The 20779-nt window shown below is 46.2% G+C and overlaps 1 protein-coding gene across 6 annotated transcripts in view; it reads right to left on the bottom strand.

The window, feature by feature from the left end:
* Nucleotides 1–20779, bottom strand: part of CLSTN1 (calsyntenin 1) — a 110816-nt gene that overhangs the window by 8778 nt on the left and 81259 nt on the right. For 4 of the 6 annotated variants that reach the window (XM_064363222.1, XM_064363225.1, XM_064363223.1 and 1 more), the window contains exons 3-10: nt 19520–19549; nt 18155–18350; nt 14560–14768; nt 12817–12966; nt 12212–12397; nt 8067–8315; nt 7555–7676; nt 3459–3621 (exon numbers count right to left, since the gene is read on the bottom strand). In XM_064363222.1, coding sequence (XP_064219292.1) covers nt 3459–3621; nt 7555–7676; nt 8067–8315; nt 12212–12397; nt 12817–12966; nt 14560–14768; nt 18155–18350; nt 19520–19549 — 1305 coding nt within the window. The remainder of the gene's footprint in view (nt 1–3458; nt 3622–7554; nt 7677–8066; nt 8316–12211; nt 12398–12816; nt 12967–14559; nt 14769–18154; nt 18351–19519; nt 19550–20779) is intronic. The other 2 variants (XM_064363224.1, XM_064363221.1) reach the window with 1 other exon arrangement.

Below are 20779 nucleotides of genomic sequence, written 5' to 3' on the forward strand. Positions count from 1 at the left end.
ATGAGTGAAAGCACACACATCGAATTCATTCCCCTCCCAATATAAATAACACCAAGTTCTGGACCAGCAGCACCTTCTTCCTAAAAGGGAAGACGCCGTGCAGACGAAACGGCATAGCACACACAGTGTCCAACACCTGGGACACAGAAAACGTGAGGAAATCTGTATATTTTGGAAGTGCCAAACAAGTCTGCATCTGTCTAGGTGTTAGCATTTAGGCGACAGAGGAAAGAAGGCATTTTCAATCACTTTTCCTGAATGAGAGGGAGACGCAGAGGCTAAGGAACCCACCTAGGGAAGCAGAGCCTATGGTGGACCTGGGAACCATAATCACCTTCAGCTCCTCTACCTCCTGGGTCGTGTCCAGAGTGTAATGTCCTACCAGAAAGGCACACACACGGTGGCTAAGCACAGAACCAACACTCTCCAGGTCATGTAGGAGAAAGGCCGCTCCTCACACCCTGCAGCCCTGCAGCCCTCCCCTCAACGGTCCTCTGGGGAGCAGCTGGGCAGGGCCACATCATGGGGGAAGGCTAGAAGTGTATCCAGGTGAAGCTCACTAAGCCACAGCCATGTGCTACCTCCACACCCACCAAGACTCCCCCCACAACACGCCGTTAGAAAGGAAGGAAGCTCACAGCCCAAGCTCTCCAAGGCCAATGTGTAGTAAAAGTGGGAGAAACCACCAGGAAAAAAGAGATCCTCTTTCCTATTAACTGAATTTTAAAAAATTTGTGTAGCTTTTTTTTTTGTCTCTTTTTTTTTTTTTTGAGACGGAGTTTCGCTCTTGTTACCCAGGCTGGAGTGCAAATGGCGCGATCTCGGCTCACCGCAACCTCCGCCTCCTGGGTTCAGGCAATTCTCCTGCCTCAGCCTCCTGAGTAGCTGGGATTACAGGCACGCGCCACCATGCCCAGCTAATTTTTTGTATTTTTAGTAGAGATGGGGTTTCACCATGTTGACCAGGATGGTCTCGATCTCTTGACCTTGTGATCCACCCGCCTCGGCCTCCCAAAGTGCTGGGATTATAGGCGTGAGCCACCGCGCCCGGCCCTTTTTGTCTCTTTTGAAACGGAGTCTCGCTCTGTCTCCCAGGCTAGAATACAGTGACACGATCTTGGCTCACTGCAACCTCCAACTCCCAGGTTCAAGTGATTCTCGTGCCTCCTGAGTAGCTGGGATTATAAACGCTCACCACCACACCCAACTAATAATTGTATTTTTAGTAGAGACAGTTTGGTCATGTTGGCTAGACTGGTCTCGAACTCCTGACCTCAAGTGATCCGCCCACCTTGGCCTCCCAAAGTGTTGGGAATACAGGCGTGAGCCACTGCCCCTGGCCATCTTTCATAACTCAAGGTATGACGTTTCCATAGGGAGAAAAAACAAATCGAAAAGTAATTAATGATGATGACACCTTGAAATGACACAGCACAGGGTCAAGTGCAAGGGTCAAAGTGGGAATCATGAACCTCTGAGGTTACATAACCTGAGGGGTCCATGAACTTGGATGGGAAAAATTACATGCTTATTTCCACTAACTTCTGAAATTCAGCATTTCCTTTGGTTATACATGTAGGCTACACACCACAGCAGTGTTAGCAGTGACTGCAACTTTGTCACCAATAGAAGTCACTAGTATTTGCACCCCAGGCCATGGCTGTTGCAGATGCCACATAGCCCTCGTGACTTGGAATTTACACCACTATTGGACCTGCTGCTAAAGCTGGTTCTTCATTTGTTAACATAAAGTACCCCTGGTGTTACTGTTTCACAAATTTAATACTTCAGGATGTTAATAACTATATTTCAGTTTAACTGATTACCCTTGAAATCCTCTATGTATTTTATTTGTAGATTAACAAGAAGGGGTCCATCAGCCTCGCCAGACCACAAAGGGCTCCATGGCACAAAAAAGGGCTTTTAAAATCCCAGGTCTGAGCTGGGTCCAGTGGCTCACACCTGTAATCCCAGTACTTTAGGAAGCTGAGGTGGGAGGATCTCTTGATCCAGGAGTCTGAGATCAGCCTGGGCAACATGGTAAGACCTCATGTTTATAAAAAGTTAAAATAACAACAACAATAACAATAATAAAAACCCTGACTGGTGAGTCTGAGTGTGGGCCCAGAGTACACAGGTTTTTCTTTTTTTGAAATAGTCTTACTCTTTCGCCAGGCTGGAGTGCAGTGGTGTGATCTCGGCTCACTGCAATCTCCACTCCCTGGGTTCAAGCAATTCCCCTGCCTCAGCCTCCCGAGTAGCTGGGACTACAGGAGCCTGCCACCATGCCTGGCTAATTTTCGTATTTTAGTAGAGACAGGGTTTCACCATGTTGGCCAGGATGGTCTTGATCTCCTGACCTTGTGATCCATCCACCCCGGCCTCCCAAAGTGCTGAGATTATAGGTGTGAGCCACTGCGCCTGGCTTTTTTTTTTTTTTTTTTTTGAGACAGGGTCTCACTCTGTTACCCAGGCTAGAATGGAATGGGGTATTCTCAGCTCAAGCAACCTCCGCCTCCCAGGTTCAAGCGATTCTCCTTCCTGAGCCTCCCAAGCAGCTGGGATCACAGGTACACACCACCATAGCTGGCTAATATTTCGTATTTTTAGTAGAGACGTGGTTTCACCATGTTGGCCGGGCTGGTCTCGAACTCCTGACCTCAAGTGATCTGCTCGCCTCAGCCTCCCAAAGTGCTAGGATTACAGGCGTGAGACGCCACCCCTGGCCCACAGGCTTTTCAAAGTAAAAATATTCAAAACCATTGCTCCTGATTAATCAGCTGGGTGATCCTCAGCTTGTTGCTTCTCTGGGCCTGAGTTTCTTCAGCTATAAGGAAAGGATCATAAGGTTTAGGTGAGACGACATGTACGAAGGAGTTGGCACACAGCCTGCCACTTGGTAAGCACAAGTAACGAGCACTGATGCTCCGGTGGTTACTGGATCCCCTCTCAGCAGAGACTGCTACGGAATTGTCCCCACGCGTGGCCCTTGCTGAGGGGGAACAGAGCCCTCGCAGTACTTCTACCAGGTCACCAAGTGATAAAGACTCTGGAAGGGTCCTCCAGGTCCAAGGTGCACTTCTATTCCTGTGTCCTTTATTTCTGTGCCTGACTCTTGCTGTTGCCTCTCTGTCCTTGTGAACCTTTCGATAAACAGATTAATTTACACAACAGTTCCCCCCACTACACTCTCCCTCTGTGGAATGCTCCCGTCTGGGTTTCCGGGAAAGGTATGGTGTGGTCAGTCCTATCACCTTATGGAGCACCCACAGACAGAGCTAGCTAGCTAGAGTGGGGCATCAGCAGTGCCCCCAAAAGGCTGCACACAGGAAATGGAAGGAAAAGATCCAGGACACAAGGGTAAGGCTGTAGGACACTGATTGCAGCCTGCTGCCACCAACCTAGTAAAAAAGTGCAACTTAATTCCCGAGCCGGGGGCGGGCAGTCATGACAGTTACCTTGCCAGCAAGCCCCCACCACGAGCTGAGTTTCTATCTTGGATGGATGGAGCGGGTAATCTTCAGTCACAGAGAAGGGCTCGTGGGACGTGCCATCCACATAGAGAGTCACGCTGGGGAATTCCACACTGAGGGCATAGTGGTGCCATTCCTCATCGCAGACCTACAGAGGCAAAGGGAAGGGAGTGTGAGATGTCCATCTTCCCTCTCATCCAAAGACACAGGGAGGAGAACACAATGCCCATGGAAACCAAGTCACCCAAAGCAAGGGTCTTCCTAGAAGGAAAAGGATTAAAAAAAAATCTAACCACAACATACTGTGCAAACACATCTCACCAAAAGAAGCCAAGCCATCTCCAGGGCATTTCTAAACTACATGGCATTCACTGCTCGCTAATCACAGAACACAGCCCAAGTAGGGAGCTGCCCAATTCCGCTCTGCCAACAGTATGGCACCAGAAAGTTCCTGTATGGGCAAGCTAGATACCCACCTTCTAAAGGGTTGAGTTAGTTTGCCACTGGCCATTCCTTTTCTGAATAAAAATAAAAGGTGACTTTAGGCCGGGTGCGGTGGCTCACGCCTGTAATCCCAGCACTTTGGGAGGCCGAGGTGAGGAGATCACTTGAGGTCAGGAGTCTGAGACCAGTCTGGCCAACATGGTGAAACCCCGTCTCTACCGAATATACAAAAATTACCCAGGCATGGTGGTTCATGCCTGTAGTCCCAGCTACTGGAGAGGCTGAGGCACAAGAATTGCTTGAACCCGGGAGGCAGAGGTTGCAGTGAGCTGAGATCTCGCCACTGCACTCCAGCCTGGATGGCAGAGCAAGACTCTATCTCCCCACTCAAAGAAAACGCCTTTAATCTCAGAATAAGGCACACCACAGTACATGTATTTTCTTTTCCAACTCAAAGTTGATGATCTCAATAAATATGAACATCCACTCCAAGGACACCCCAAATCAAACTGCGTTTCCATCCCGTGCTGATGAGCGTGTGAAGACGCATCAGCCAGCTGCAATGGGGGCCCCTTATCTGGCTGTGACTCAAACAAATTATAAAAACAAAAAGGCTACTTGAAATCTGAACACTGGCTATTTGATTAGATTAGAAATCTTACTGTTAGTTTTTTTTAATGTGAAAGAGTGCTGTGATTATGATTGTCTGTCAGAGACATGTAATGACATACAGGCATCTACAAGCATGAACTGCTCTATCTGGGGTTTCTTGAAAATTATTAAGCAATGTTTGAGCAGATAATAAAAATTATTAGCAATGAGTAGGGGTCACAATGAAACAAGACTGACCCAGAGTTGGCAGTTGTTGAAGGTATAAGTGCACACAGGGCTATTCTCTACACTAATCTGTCTGCTTTTATACAAGTCTGAAATTTTCCTTAATACAGTTTTTAAATAGTATGTACTTAGAAGAAACAAAATATATAAATATAGACTATGCCTACTATAACAGAACTGTACCTGAAAAATGTCTACCTGTGTTGCAAAATATTTTTTCCAGACTAAGCCTTTCTTTAGTTTCTTGAAAATAATTATAATAGTTTCTAAGAAATAATCACTCACATGAATTAAAAAAAAAAAAAAAATACACCAATTGCCTTTGCATCATCATTGCAAAAAAAAAAAAAAATACACTAATAAAAGATGAATGCTGCCAACTGAACACCCTCTTCATCTTTCCACTATCATACAACTTTTTTCTTTCTGATTTATTCTCTTTTATCTCTCCTATGATTATTTTAGACAATATCATATTTTAGCAACTGCAGGCACATATAACGTTATGTCAGCTTTTGCCCACTAATTCCATGAGTCAAATAAAATGATGATAAGGCCAAAGGTTTCCTTCTCGTCCCAACTCTATATTAAAAGAAGAAATGATCTACTCTGATCTGAATGAGGCTTTCTCATTTTACAGTGCGCTCTCGTTTCCTGTGACACATGGAAGTTTTCACGGATATCTGCTTTTTATCAGAGCAACTGCCAGAAAATTAGCTTTGCAGCCAGGCACAGTGGCTCATGCCTGTAATCCCAGCACTTTGGGAAGCTGAGGCGGATGCATCACTTGAGGTCAGGAGTTCGAGACCAGCCTGGCCAATATGGTGAAACCCCGTCTCTACTAAAAATACAAAAGTTAGCCAGGCGTGGTGGCGCATCCCAGCTATTCAAGAGGCTGAGGTAGGTGGACTGCTTGAACCCGGGACGCAGAGGTTACAGTGAGCCTAGATCACGTCACTGCACTCCAGCCTGAGTGACAGAGCGAGACTCCATCTCAAAAAAAAAAGTCACCAGCAACAAAAACAACAAGGAGAAAGAAAAATTTGCTTCCCAAAGACATGACATCATCAAAAGGAATGTAATGTTATCTAAGGTCAAAACTGTCAACTAGTTCAAGAAGTCGTTTGTGTGGCATCTGAAAGATGTCAAGATTGCTGGTTCCTTGAATTTTAAGACATCCTGTGATGCCAAGAACTGCTGATTCACCTGGGGCTCCCTGGTACTGTTTAGGGGCCAAGGCTTTAAACGATGCAAAAATAAACACAAGGATCTCAATTCCAGTTTTATTTTAATTAATTTACTTATTTATTTAATATTTATTTATTTATTTATTTTTTGAGACAAGAGTCTTGCTCTGTCACCAGGCGCCAGGCTGGAGTGCAGTGGTGCCATCTCGGCTCACTGCAACCTCCGCCTCCCGGGTTCAAGCAATTCTCCTGCCTCAGGCTCCCGGGTAGCTGGGACTATAGGCATGTGCCACCATGCCCAGCTGATTTTTCTATTTTTTTTTTTTTAGTAGAGACGGGGTTTCACCATGTTAGCCAGGATGGTCTCGATCTCTTGACCTCGTGATCCACCCGCCTCGGCCTCCCAAAGTGCTGGGATTACAGGCATGAGCCACCGTGCCAGGCCAATTTTTATTTTTATTTTTTGAAGCGAGTCTCACTCTATTACCCAGGCTGGAGTGCAGTGGTGTGATCCTGACTCACTGCAACCTCCGCCTCCCAGGTTCAAGTAATTCTGCCTCAGCCTTCCAAGTAGCTGGGATTACAGGCATATGCCACCATGCCCAGCTAATTTTTGTATTTTTAGTAGAAGCAAGGTTTCACCATATTGGTCAGGCTGGTCTTGAACTCCTGACTTCAGGCGATCCACCTGCCTCAGCCTCCCAGAGTGCCAGGATTACAGGCGTGAGCCACCGCGCCCAGCTTCAATCCCAATTTTAAGCAAATGACGCTTATTTCAGTAACAGTATTTTAAATATAAAATATACAATTTTTTGTTTGTTTTTGAGACATAATCTCACTCTGTTGCCAGGCTGGAGTACAGTGGCAAGATATTGGCTCACTGCAACCCTCGCCTACTAGGTTCAGGCAATTCTCCTGCCTCAGTCTCCCAAGTGGCTGGGACTACAGGTGCCTGCCACCATGCCTGGCTAATTTTTGTATTTTTAGAGACAGGGTTTCACCATGTTGTCTAGGATGGTCTCAATCTCCTGACCTCATGATCTGCCTGCCTCAGCCTCCCAAAGTGAGCCACTGCGCCCGGCCAAAATACACAATTTTTATAGCAATACTTTATATATAAAATACACGGGAAAAAAATGTAGGCTTTCAGTGGAAAGTTGTAGATTTAAATTGCTACCCTATTACCCACAGACACAGAAATCATAAAATTATAAATATACACTGACTATACATAGCCAATCATGTATAAGTTTGCAGTACTCACTTACTCTTAGAAGATGATAATTAGCATGTTTTCTTTTTCTTTTGAGATGGTGGTCTCACTCAGTAATGCAGGCTGGAGCACAATCACAGCTCACTGCAGCCTTGACCCCCTGGGCTCCATCAATCCTCCCACCTCAGCTCCCCAAGTACCTGGGACTATAAGCATGTGCCACCAGGCCCAGTTATTTTGTTTTATTTTTTTTTTGTAGAGACAGGATCTCAGTGTGTTGCCCAGGCTGGTCTTGAACTTCTGGACTCAAGCAATCCTCCCGTCTCAGCCTCTCAAAGTGCTGGGATTATAGGAGTGAGCACCTTGCCTGGCCCCATGAGTGTATTTTCAATTCACTCACCTGATTCAGCTTCCAGTGGAATTCTGCAGGTCTGTATTTCTTGTCCTCCGAAGGCTCCTGGCGGAGGAGGAAGACCAGCCGGCACCCGTGGACGTACAGTGAGTAGTGGTGCCGATTCATATCTGCAAAGGCAGTTTCTGTGGGTAAATTGCCAACTCAAGACCCAAAGGAGAAATAAAAGCTATTTCTTGAATGGATTTTGAAAACAGAATTTCATCTGCATAAATGAACTCTTCAGCTGAGCCAGGGCAGGGCTTAGAAACAGACACACTTGGGCTTTTCTGAGCAGTGGGGCCTGTGGTCACCAGGGACCCCACTGAGCAACAACAGCAAAGACGCACATGCCCAGGCCGTGGCTCTGGAGGAGGAAGTGCCCCTGGCACACAGCATAGCGCACGGCCTATGGGCACCCGGCCTGGCAGGGGGCCCTGGGAAAGGAGAGGGAGCCTGCCCCAGGCACCCACCCCACTGGACACTGGGGCCTGGCATAGTTTGCAGAGATATTATCCTACCTGTTTTGTCAGAACTGCAAAGAATCGTCTCCTTCTTCCTGCCGAAAGGCCCATGCCTCATCCACACGGAGATGGTGAATGGCTCTCTGGGGCTGACCGACACGACGCCGTCTGGGATCCTCACTGCCTGGGTGCCATTGAACTCAAACACCTGGTCGCTGTCGTGGCCGTTGTCGGTGGGGAGGCCCACGGTCCAGTTCAGGGAGCTGCTCGGGGATGGCAGCAGCTCGGCAGTGCCCGCGGCCGCACCTGAAGCCACAGTGCTTGCTGAAACTCAAGGAGGAGCCAGAGGTTTCGCGCACCTCCAGCCCCAGGCACGTGCTTGCCTTACACTTAGGCAATCTGCTGGCTCCAGTTTACTTTTTTTTTCTCTCTCTTGAGACAGTCTTGCTCTGTCGCCCAGGCTGGAGTACAGTGGCACGATATCAGCTCACCGCAACCTCCACCTCCTGAGTTCAAGCGATTCTCCTGCTTCAGCCTCCCGAGTAGCTGGGATTACAGGCGCGCACCACTACGCCCAGCTAATTTCTGCATTTTCAGTAGAGCCAGGATTTCACCATGTTAGCCAAGCTGGTCTTGAATTCCTGGCCTCGTGATCCACCCGCCTTGTTCTCCCAAAGTGCTGGGATTATAGGCCTGAGATACCACGCTTGGCCCTTTCAATTTACTTCTCTTCAAAAATCAGGGTTTTAAATTATAAAAATAAATAAATAACAATCATGGATTTGTTTAAGGGAGGGAAAGGAAGCATTTCTTGTAATCTGATCCAAATTCTACCATTTGAGTATAAACACCCAGTCCACCTTTGGGAAATACACACAAAAATGATGCGTTTTCTTAGAAAAATAGAGTCCTGGCCAGGTGTGATGGCTCACACCTGTAATCTCAGCACTTTGGGAGGCTGAGGTGGGCAGATCGCTTGAGCCCAGGAGTTGGAGACCAGCCTGGGCAACATGGCAAAATCCTGCCTCTACAAAACACACAAAAATTAGCCAGGTGTGGTAGTGCATGCCTGTAGAACCAGCTACTTGGGAGGCTGAGGTGGGAGGTTCACTTGAGCCCAGGAGGTTGAGGCCACAGTGAGCTGTAACTGTGCTACTGCATGCCAGCCTGGGTGACAGAGTGAGACCCTGTCTCAAAAATAAATAAGTAAATAAAAGTGGAGTCCTGCTATGTATAAGCATAATACATACATATTCCTAGTAATAGTCTTCTATCGTACAATTTAAAATATCTGAATAGTATTTCTTTTTTGAGACAGGGTCTACTCTGTTGCCCAGGCTGGAGTGCAGTGGTACAGTCTTGGTTCACTATAGCCTCAAACTCCCGAGTTCAAGCAATCCTCCCGCCTCAGCCTCCCAAGTAGCTGGAACCACAGGTGCGTGCTGCCGTGCCTGGCTACTTTTTGTATTTTGTAGAGATGGGTTCTGCCATGTTGCCCAGGCTAGTCTCCAACTCCTAGGCTCAAGCAATCCACCCGCCTCAGACTCCAAAAATGATGGGATTTATAGGTGTGAGCCACCACGCCCAGCCTGAAGAGCATTTCCTTGTACAGATACAGCATCACCTACGGACCAGTCTCCCAAGGGGGCACTGAGGCTGTCCCTAACCTTTTCCTACTATAAACCTCGCCTGCAGGCTAGGTGCAGTGGCTCATGCCTGTAATCCCAGCACTTTGGGAGGCTGAGGCAGGCAGATCACTTGGGGTCAGGAGTTCGAGACCATCCTGGCCAACATGGTGAAACCCCATCTCTACTAAAAATACAAAAAGTAGCTGGGCATCATGGCACACACCTGTAATCCCAGATACTCAGGAGGCTGAGGCAGGAGAATTGCTTGAACCCAGGAGAGGCAGAGGTTGCAGACAGCAAGATTGCTCCACTGCACTCCTGTCTGAGCGACAGAGGGAAACTCTGTATCAAAAAAACAAAAAAGGAAAAAAAAAAAGTGCCTGGTATATATAGTAAGCACTTAAATTCTTTCTATTCTTCCTAACTTTATTCTGCTGGAAAAAATTTCACTTTATACCATGAAATGAGAGAATAAATTTTAAACATTATAATTCTATGCATGGTTTAAAACAGAAAATGTTCCAGACCTCCTAATTTATTTAGGTAGCAATTACGAATATTTGGATTCACAGTTGCCAAACATCCCAGCATATTTATTGTTGGGCTGCGGCAGCGTAATGTCTAGTTTTCTCCTTTGGTTTATTTACCATGTGATCATTTTCTTTCTTTTTTTTTTTTTTAGACAATGTCTAGCTTTGTCGCCTAGGCAGGAGAGCAGTGGCATGATCTTGGCTCACTGCAACCTCCTGGGTTCAAGCGATTCTCCTGCCTCAGCCTCCCAAGTAGCTGGGATTACAAGCATCCGCCACCACACCCAGCTAATTTTTGTATTTTTAGTAGAGACAGGGTTTCATCATGTTGGTCAGGATGGTCTCGAACTCCTGACCTCAAGTGATCCGGATAATTTTCAATTATATAAGAAAACCAGTTACTTAAATCTCAGAGTTGTTATCAGGCTAGTGAAAAGATTGATCAGTTTAAGAAAATGCTTCCTGCAAAGCTAGTTTATGAAGAGGCTGCTTCATTTAGTGGGATTGTATCACCAGCCAACTAAATATTCTCTCAGCATCTTTCATGAAAGCCATCCACACCTCACCTCTCCTTCATTTAGATAAACCAGACAAATATCCAGAGCTGACAGTAAAGACAGAGGCCTACCCTTCTGCTGGGTTTCCCAGTAATTCTGTCCCTCAATTTCTCCATACAATATTGTGATATATAAAGTCTATTGAGATTCTAAGTTAGATATGGCTATCTTTAGTTTTGATTTTCTACTTCATGTTTGTTGAAAGCTGTTGTATTACCTATATTTTTTCCTTCAGTTCTTTTATCTTTTTGAGACAGGTTCTCACTCTGTCAACCAGGCTGGAGTGCAGTGGCGTGATCTTGGCTCCCAGCAACATTCACCTCCTGGGCTCAAGTGATCCTCCTACCTCAGTCCCCCCAGTAGTTGGGACTACAGGTGTGCACTATCATGCCCAGCTAGTCTTTGTATTTTTTTGTAGAGATGGGGTTTCACCATGTTGCTCAGGCTGGTCTCGAACTCCTGGGCTCAAGCAATCCATCTGCCTCAGCCTCCCAAAGTGCTAGGATTACAGGCATGAACCCCATGCCTGGCCTTTTTCTTCAGTTCTTAAGTAAACATCTCACTCCATGTACTCCTATAGAATCCCTTTTTGGATGGTTCTCAATGTGTGTTGGAGAAATCCTTCCTTCAAATCAATGTTTCTGTTTTTGAAACAGGGTCCCTCTCTATTGCCCAGGCTGGAGTGCAATGGTGCCTCAGCTCACTGCAGCCTCAATCTCTGAGGCTCATGTGATCCTCCTGCCTCAGCCTCCTGAGTAGCTGGAACCACAGGTGCCTGTCACCATGCCCAGTTAAATTTTCTATTTTTTGTAGAGACGGGGTCTCACTGTGTTGCCCAGGCTGGTCTCAAACTCCTGGGTTCAAATGGTCTTCCCATCTCAGCCTCCTAAACAGCTGGAATTACAGACACAAGCCACCACACCTGGCCATCACTGGCTTTTTTTGTTGTTGTTGTTGTTTTTTTTAAGACGGAGTATCACTCTGTCGCCAGGCTGGAGTGCAGTGGCGTGATCTCAGCTCACAGCAACCTCCAGGTTCAAGGGATTCTCCTGCCTCAGCCTCCTGAGTAGCTGGGACTACAGGTGCGCACCACCACACCCAGCTAATTTTTGTATTTTTAGTAGAGATGGGGTTTCACCATGCTGGCCAAGATGGTCTTGATCTCCTGACCTCATGATCCGCCTGCCTCGGCCTCCCAGAGTCCTGGGATTACAGGCGTGCGCCACCGCCCATCAGTGGTTCTTAAAATGCACATATACACAACATGCTCAATAGACGTGAGGAGCTGACGTACACTCCTCACTCCACCCCTGAAGCCCATCCAGGATGAAAACTAGCTAGCAAGGCAGAAAAATTCATTTCAGAAATTTAGATTCTCTATCACAGTTAAAAATCATGAACACAACACACACAAGTATTTCTAGTTGTAAAGGTCCCTCCCACCTTCGCCGAAGCCAGCTGGACGCAGGAGCGCCTGGTCTCCTTACCACAGAGCCGGTGGAGGGACTTCTCTGAGTAGGTGTCTCGGTCGCAGCCTTTCCCTATGTGGCTGGTTTCTAGCTCCACCGTGGCCTGTACTGAGGCGACTGGCTCGTCACACGTCTCCAGGTGGATATTTGGAAAGACGGCCAACGCGCCTGTGCCCGGCTCATATTCAATCCTGTTGTTCCAGTCTGTATTGTCCACACATCAGCATGGGAGAAGGAAAACTCACATTTTAGGTTGCCGTGGCATACCAGGGTTTTTCTGTTTGTTTTGAGACGGAGTCTGTCTTTGTCACCCAGGCTGGAGTGCAGTGGTACAATCTCAGCTCACTGCAACCTCCGCCTCCTGGGTTCAAGCGATTCTCCTGCCTCAGACTCCCAAGTAGCTGGGACTACAGGCACGTGCCACCATGCCCAGCTAATTTTTTGTAGTATTAGTAGAGATGGGGTTTCACCCTATTAGCCGGGACGGTCCCAATCTCTTGACCTCATGATCTGCCCGCCTCAGCCACCCAAAGTGATGGGATCACAGGCGTGAGCCACTGCGCCCGGCCTGGCATATCAGTTTTAAGAACAGATGTGAGCACAGCAGAGAGAATGGGGCTCACCTTGCCACCCAGGGGTGCAGGTGGGCTTGACGCTGATCTTCACCAAAACATCTTCTGTGGCTCTTTTCTTCCCGCAGTCGTAGGCAGTGACAGTCAGCTTATACTGATGTTCTTTTCCATAGTTTAACTTCTCTGTGTTTTTTATATAACCTTACAGAGGGCAAAAACAACAGTGAGAGCCAAAATCCACGCTGTTTTGACTTTTGTTGTCCTAGGCGGAAACACAAAATGCATACGCTTTACACTCTGTAAATACTGACCCAGAAATACACGTATGCTTGGGATGCTTAACCCTCAAGCTGTCTTCCCCGGGTGCGAACACACACTAAATCCTCCTGAAGAGTTTAAACAGAAGAGAGGAGCTACACAATTCCCTCTCTACTTACTCTTCCAGCGTTACATCTGGCTTTACATTCAGATTCAACTGTTTACATACATTAAGAGAATTAAAAAGACCAAATAATTCAAGTACCTCAAATATTAAATACAAGATCGCTGCTCAAAGATTTACTTTATTAAAAGAGAGATTTCCCACCGCCACCTGCTTAGAATAGAAGCCTGCTTTTTGAACATGAGTGCGGATGTCTGCAAAGTGTTTGCAATACCTGTAATTCCATCAAAGATTCTGGACTATGCATTAACAATAGAAACATTGTATTATCTTTTTTTTCTTTCCGAAACAGGATCTTGATCTGCTGTCCAGGCTGGAGTGCAGTGGTGTGGTCTCAGCTCACTGCAACCTCTGCCTCCTGGGTTCAAGCGATTCTCCCACCTCAGCCTCCCAAGTAGCTGGGACTACAGGTGTGTGCCTGCAGTCCCAGCTACTATGGAGGCTGTTGCAGGAGGATCCCTTGAGCCCAGGAGTTGGAGGTTACAGGGAGCAATAATGCACCACTGGATTCCAGCCTGGGCAACAGAGCAAGACCTTCTCGCAAAAAAAAAAAGAAGAAGAAGAAGAAGATGTGTCAGAAGATTTTTTTTTTCCCCCAAACAACTAACTAGATTGACAGACAAGATTCTAACTTTCTAACTTAATGGAGGACATGGCCGGGCACAGTGGCTTACGCATATAATCCCAGCACTTTGGGAGGCCAAGGCTGGTGGATCACCTGAGGTCAGGAGCTCGTGGCCAACATAGTAACAGCCCGTCTCTTCTAAAAACACACAAAAAAATTAACTGGTCATGGTGGCAGGTGCCTGTAATCCCAGCTACTTGAGAGGCTGAGGCAGGAGAACTGCTTGAACCCGGGAGGAAAAGGTTGCAGTGAGCTGAGACTGCACACTGTACTCCAGCCTGGGGAACAGAGTGAGACTGTCTCAAAAAAAGAAAAAAACAAAACCAAAAACAAAAAACTTAATGGAGAATAGAAGATGAGACAAACTAAATTTAAAGGTGTCATTCAGATGTATGTGGATTGAAAGTTAAGAAGATTAAAAAAATAAATCCATGCCAGGTGGGGGATTTTTATTTGATTTTGGTGGGAAAGCAGAAAAGAGGTGAGCCCCAGAAGAGAACACAGGACTTTCAGGTTTCAGAGAAGAAGCTGTCGGGGACAAAGTAGAAACTTAAATGTTTTCACAATTAAAAGCAAACACACACCAGGTTAGGTCTCCAACTTGTGAGTTTTGTGGAAGTTCTGGCAAGGCACAGAAGCTGGGGTGTAAAGTTGGTGGGGTTAGCAGGGACTGTCTGCCCAGCGACTGCGTGCCCTTGCTAAGGAAAGCTGGCTCCTCCGTTCTTACCGTCTTTGTCGACAGTAAAGGGCACGTCTGGAGTGATGATTTCGTAGCTGCAGATCTGGCTGAACTGAGGGGAGCAGTCGGCATCCATGGCCTCCACCCTCAAAATGCTGGCGTACTGCTTCCCCTCGATGACCGTGGCTTTGTAGGACTTCTCCTTGAACACGGGCGCGTACTCATTCACATCGTTCACCTGAATATGGACAGTTGCTCTGGACGAAGGGAGGGAGAAAAATATTTTTTTTTTTTTGCTTGTTTTCAGTGTGTATATGTGTTTACCCAAAACATATCAATTCTGCCCTACTTTAAAATTTCCTCATTTCATGAAATTCATATGATGAAGTCAAAAATTAAACCAAGCTATTCACTGCTTTTCATTCAGTGTGGAGATAACATAAAGTTAAAAGAGGGATTTGGGTCGATTCTTCCATATCCTAAGAATAAGGCAAAAAAGCAATCATCTAAAATAAAAGAGACTTGGGGTTTTCTTTGACAATATGGGACAGGACAGGCAGAAGGGAGATAAACAATACCAGACATCTGTTTGCTCTCCAATTATAAAGCTGAAACATATTTTGTTGCAAAATCCAGAAAAAATAGAGCCAAGGGAAGAAGGGGTAAGAAACAGAGAAAGCATGAAATGGTTTGATTCTGAGAGTTGAAGCGAATTCTGCCCTACTTCTAGAGAACAGGCTAGAGATCATGGCATCACCTGGTCCTGGTTCAACAAATGGAAGCGCTCAAGAGGGGCAGGCTGTGGCTGCCACCTGCCACCCCCAGTTCAGTTATCAAAAAAATTAGGGTGTTGGCCAGGCACAGTAGTTCACGTCTGTAATGCTAGCACTTTGGGAGGCTGAGGCGGGTGGATCACAAGGTCAGGAGATCAAGAGCAGCCTGGTTAACATGGTGAAACCCCATCTCTACTAAAAATACAAAAATTAGCCGGGCGTGGTGGCACGTGCTTATAGTCCCAGTTACTCAGAAGGCTGAGGTAGGAGAATCGCTTGAACACGGGAGTCAGAGGTTGCGGTGAGCTGAGATCATGCCACTGCACTCCAGCCTAGTGACAGAGTGAGACACCGTCTCAAAAAAAAAAAAGAAAGAAAGAAAAAGAAAATTAGGGTGTCATCAGACCTGGCTACCAATAAAACTGTAGGTTTTAAGGGCTAATGGCCAGGACTGCTTCTGCGTCAGACAAGGTATTCGGTCAAACTATGACCTTTTCAAGGGAAACAATAGTACTACACGGTGGAAAAAGAGGAGTGACACACTGGCGCACAGCACCCTCTGCTGACCACGAGCCTCTCATCCCAGTGCCATCGGCCTGCCCCTCTCAATGGGGTATGTGACACCATCTCCCCCACATACCCTTCTTTAGTACATGTGCTAAGTAGAAACTGAGACTCAAGGCCGGGCACAGTGGCTCACGACTGTAATCCCAGCACTTTGGGAAGCCGAGGTGGGAGGATCACCAGAGGTCAGAATTCAAGACCAGCCTGGCCAACGTGGTGAAACTCCACCTCTACCAAAAATACAAAAATTAGCCGGGTGTGGTGGCGCGTGCCTGTAGTCTCAGCTACTCGGGAGGCTGAGGCACGAGAATCGCTTGAACCCCAGAGGTGGAGGATGCAGTGAGCCAAGATCGTACCACTGCACTCTAGCCTGGGTGACAGAGCAAGATTCTGCCTCAAAAAAAAAAAAAAGAAAAAAAGAAACAGACTCAAGAAAATTAAATTTGCCCAATGCTAAAGGGCTAGCAAGTGGTGGAGAAAATTCTAGACCTCTAGAAAAGACTAGAGCTTACAATTTAATTGTAGACACTTGAGAACGCCAGAGGTCCCCAACCATTTTGCCACCAAGGACTGGTTTCATGGGAGGCAATTTTTTCACAGATGGGTGTGAAAGGATGGTTTTGGCATGAAGCTGTCCCACCTCAGATCCTCAGGCATTCACTTCTCATAAGGAGCACGCAGTCTAGATCCCTTAAGTGCACAGTTCACAATGGGGTTCGCGCTCCTCTGAGAACCTGATGCTGCTTGCTGATCTCACAGGAGGGGGAGCTCAGGCAGTGGTGCTGGTGGGCTCACACACTGCTGACCTCCTACTATGTGGCCCATTCCTAACTGGCCACGGACCAGTACTGGCCCATGTCCTGGGGTTTTGGGACCCCTGTTCTATGTTGTGTTGTCCAAAGCCCTCTCTGTGACATCTGCAGTGCCTCACTGGCAGGAGGCGCAGCAACACACTCAGGACTATGGCGGCGGGTCAGCCTACTTCCACCAGCAGTCACTACATTTTTTTTTTTTTTTTTGAGAAGGAGTTTCACTCTTTTTGCCCAGGCTGGAGTGCAATGGCATGATCTCGGCTCACTGCAACCTCCACCTCCCGGGTTCAAGTGACTCTCCTGCCTCAGCCTCCCGCATGGCTAGGAATACAGGAGCGTGCCACCGCTCTCAGCTAATTCTGTATTTTTAGTAAAGACAAGGTTTCACCATGTTGGCCAGGTTGGTCATGAACTCCTGACCTCAGGTGATCCTCCTGCCTTGGCCTCCCAAAGTGCTGGGATTACAGGTATGAGCCACCATGCCTGGCCAATTTTTTGTTTTTAGAAACAGGGTTTCACTCTGTCACCCAGGCTGAAGTACAGTGGCACAATCATGGCTCACTGCAGCCTCAACCTCCTGGGCTCAAGTAATCCTCCTGCCTTAGCCTCCCAAGTAGCTGGGACCACAGGCATGCACCACTATACCTGGCTAACTTTTTATTTTTTGTAGAGGCAGTGTCTCCTACATTGTCTAGGCCGATCTCACACTCCTGAGCTCAAACGATCCTCCCGCCTCAGCCTCCCAAAGTGCTGGGATTATAGGTGTGAGCCACTGCACCCGGCCAACAATGATCAATTTTATGCCCTTAGGAATTATAGCAAAAGATAAATACGACGACAAAATAAATACGACAACAAATCAGCCTCCCTTCCTAAGGGAGAAGTGGACTTTAAAAATTTTTCATGTATATAGCCTTTATTTCTTTAACAGAGTATTTGGTGCTATAAAATTCTTCACTCATTCATTTATTCAAAACCCAGGCCAGGCACAGTGGCTCACACCTGTAATCCCAGTACCTTGGGAGGCCAAAGTGGGCGGATCACCTGAGGTTGGGAGTTCAACTAAAAATACAAAATTAGCCGGGCATGGTGGTGCATGCCTGTAATCCCAGCTACTTGCAAGGCTGAGGCAGGAGAATCACTTAAACCCGGGAGGCAGAGGTTGCGGTGAGCCAAGATCGTGCCACTGCACTTCAGCCTGGGCAACAAGAGGAAAACCCTGTCTCAAAAACAAACAAGCAAACAACAAACAAATACCTAACAGGCCTAATGTGAGCAAGGTTCTTGCTAGAAGCTGTATGCAAGGGTAGACAAACAGATGTGATTCCTGCCCTCCAAGAGTTTACAATCTAACTGTGGACATTTGAGAACTATCTTCTGCCTCATATTCCAAAAACACAATTTTGAGGAGCAGGCAACAGTCACTATTATCTTCGTTCTGCACACACACATGTACTCGGTGGGTTACTTTCACTCTTTGTCCGGCTTGCTTACTTATGAGACTTTTTCACGTTGGTGCCATCGGGTCCCTTCCCACAGTCATAGGCCTGGATGGTGAATGAGTAGTCCTTCTGTAGCTCACAGTCCAGTTTCTCTTTGGAGCGAATGACTCCCTCACCAGTGGATTTATCCACTACTACTGCATCAAAGGGGACATTCTGCCCGTGAATTTTAAATCCACAAATCTCACCTAGGGAGTCAAAGCAGAACAGGTTAGAATTCCCACCACGCAGACCTTCTGCACCTTGCCCTCCTCCCGCCTCTCCACCCCCAAAGAAAATAAATGACAACAATTCGGCAGCCAGGGGTTTGAAGGGTTCGTGGACAAAGCAGGGGCACTGTGCTTTAAACATGTGGAAGTTCTGGGGCTTTAGTAAGATGAAGCAGATTCTGGCTTTCCAAGCAACTTGTTTACTTTGCATCCATTCATGCAGGAATACAAAAGAGAAAGAGAAGAAAATATAGACAGGCATTCCACAGGAGCACTTAAGATAGCTCGAGGGTAAAAGGAGTCTCATTAGCACACAGCCAGGCCTGAGAACACCAGCGCTGCCCAAACTTCTGGGAGAGCTGGTGGCCAGTTTGATTTGGACCAGAGAGAAGCTAAAACGCAGTTACATGTTGAGAAAGGAGGAAATGTGAGATATAGGATCAGCACCGTAATTACAGAAATTCTGTCAAAAAAAAAAAAAATCAAAGGAAACAAGTCTTCCTGTGCAATGAGCCTGGCTAAAATTAGGGAATCAAAACGAACTACTCAATGAGAAAGGTAGAAATACCAACTTGTCAGGCATCCATTTCAACAGCCATCACCCGCGATTAAGATACAGTTTCTATTACGGGGAGGGACTGGCTAGACTTGCCTTTGTTTCGGACTTTATCCTATCAACCCTGAAACAGACACCAGCCTGGAAACTTCACTACATCTAAATTGGCTCACAAGCTTAATTAGGAGTTAAAAATCCTTGTTTCCATTCTTGTCCATGGGAGAACAGCATAAATGTTTTGATGTCTATGTAAAACTCCACAAAACGTATTTCACATGAAAATAAGACTGCATCTTCCACAATTCCAACTAATAGAAAATTGTTACAAAGCAAATCTCTGAAGTTGGAGTCAACAAAAATGTACAGTATTTTCCATACAGTTCAAATGGATGTCTGATTTCCAGATATTTCTAACCAAGGGTCTGGTTACATACGATTTCCATCAATATATTTTAAAATAGAAACAAAGTAGGAGAATAAATAAGGATAAAAGAGCATGACAGTTTCTTCTGTTTAAGGGCTGATTCCCAATTTTATAAACAAAGTTAGTGGGTTAATATTCATAAGAGGGGAAGAAAGAACCCTTTATCACCTTCTTTGGTGACTGTCACCTCAAAACTCTCTAAAGGGAGAAAAGATAAACCCATGTCAGTAATACAGGAAAGAACGAAGACGGAATCATAAGGAAAAAAGTCAAAGGAGCACATATTACACAGAAAAGCTTCACACATTATTCAACAATAAGCTCAGTTACTGGCTACTAGGATTGCTACAGCAAAACCTAATCTTCAGGAGCAAACTGTCACTTTGCATTCAACTTACCATTAACTACTGCATAATTCTGAAGTTATTAATTTATGGATGGAATACTCCGAATGAAGTGTCCTTATACCCTCAGTGTCATCAGGATTTTTCCTTTAATGAACACTCTAGTGACAAACCATGAGTAAGTACATCTATTTGTTATTTCACAGTTTTCAGATGTTCATTTCCAACCTAATTCTCTCAGCAAGATTGTGATAACATTCAACTCATTGTCATCAGTAGATTTAATGAAACAAGAAGTTGGAGCAAAAGGTTTTAACCCTTTGTTCCTGAACTGGAAAAAATAACAGTGGTTCTCTAATCCAAAGTACCCAACCAAGGCAACAAACATAAACCCCTCTGCTAATGGAACATCTGCTTAAATGTGAATGGAAATCAGATTCAAACTAACTGGGGGAAGCTACAATGGTCACTGTTTTTACTACCTGAAAGCTCTGAGATTTTTTTGTTGTTGTTGTTTTTGGTTTTTTTCTGAGATAGAATCTTGCTGTTGCCCAGGCTGGAGTGCAGTGGTACGATCTCGGCTCACCGCAACCTCCATCTCCCAGGTTCAAGCGATTCTCCTGCCTCAGCCTCCTGAGTAGCTGGGATTACAGGCGCACACCACCACACCCGGCTAATTATTGTATTTTTAGTAGAGATGGGGTTTCACCATGTTGGTCAGGCCGGACTCAACTCCTGATCTCACGATCCACCTGCCTCGACCTCCCAACGTGCTGGAATTTACAGGTGTGAGCCACTGCGCCCAGCCCTGAAAGCTCTGTTAAGTCAATATACATCCTGCTCATAAACCCTTTACTACGGAGGAGTAGAAATGTGAACAGGTCTGGAATGCCACTGTCCCTCAACACAGTGGGCCCTCACTGGTGGCACCTTCTCTCCCCCAAAAGTAACACAGCCTGAATTCCCTTGCTTTGATAATATTCTACCATTTATTTCCCCTGAACAGTGTTGTTTCATTTTGCTTGGTTTTTGCTTGGTTTTAGGGTTTTAAAAAAGGTATCACATGGCATGCAGTTTTTATAAC

This window comes from Aotus nancymaae, unplaced genomic scaffold (genome assembly GCF_030222135.1).
Source record: "Aotus nancymaae isolate 86718 unplaced genomic scaffold, 86718_ANA_hifiasm-v0.15.2.pri h1tg000053l, whole genome shotgun sequence".
Taxonomy (NCBI): Eukaryota; Metazoa; Chordata; class Mammalia; order Primates; family Aotidae; genus Aotus; species Aotus nancymaae.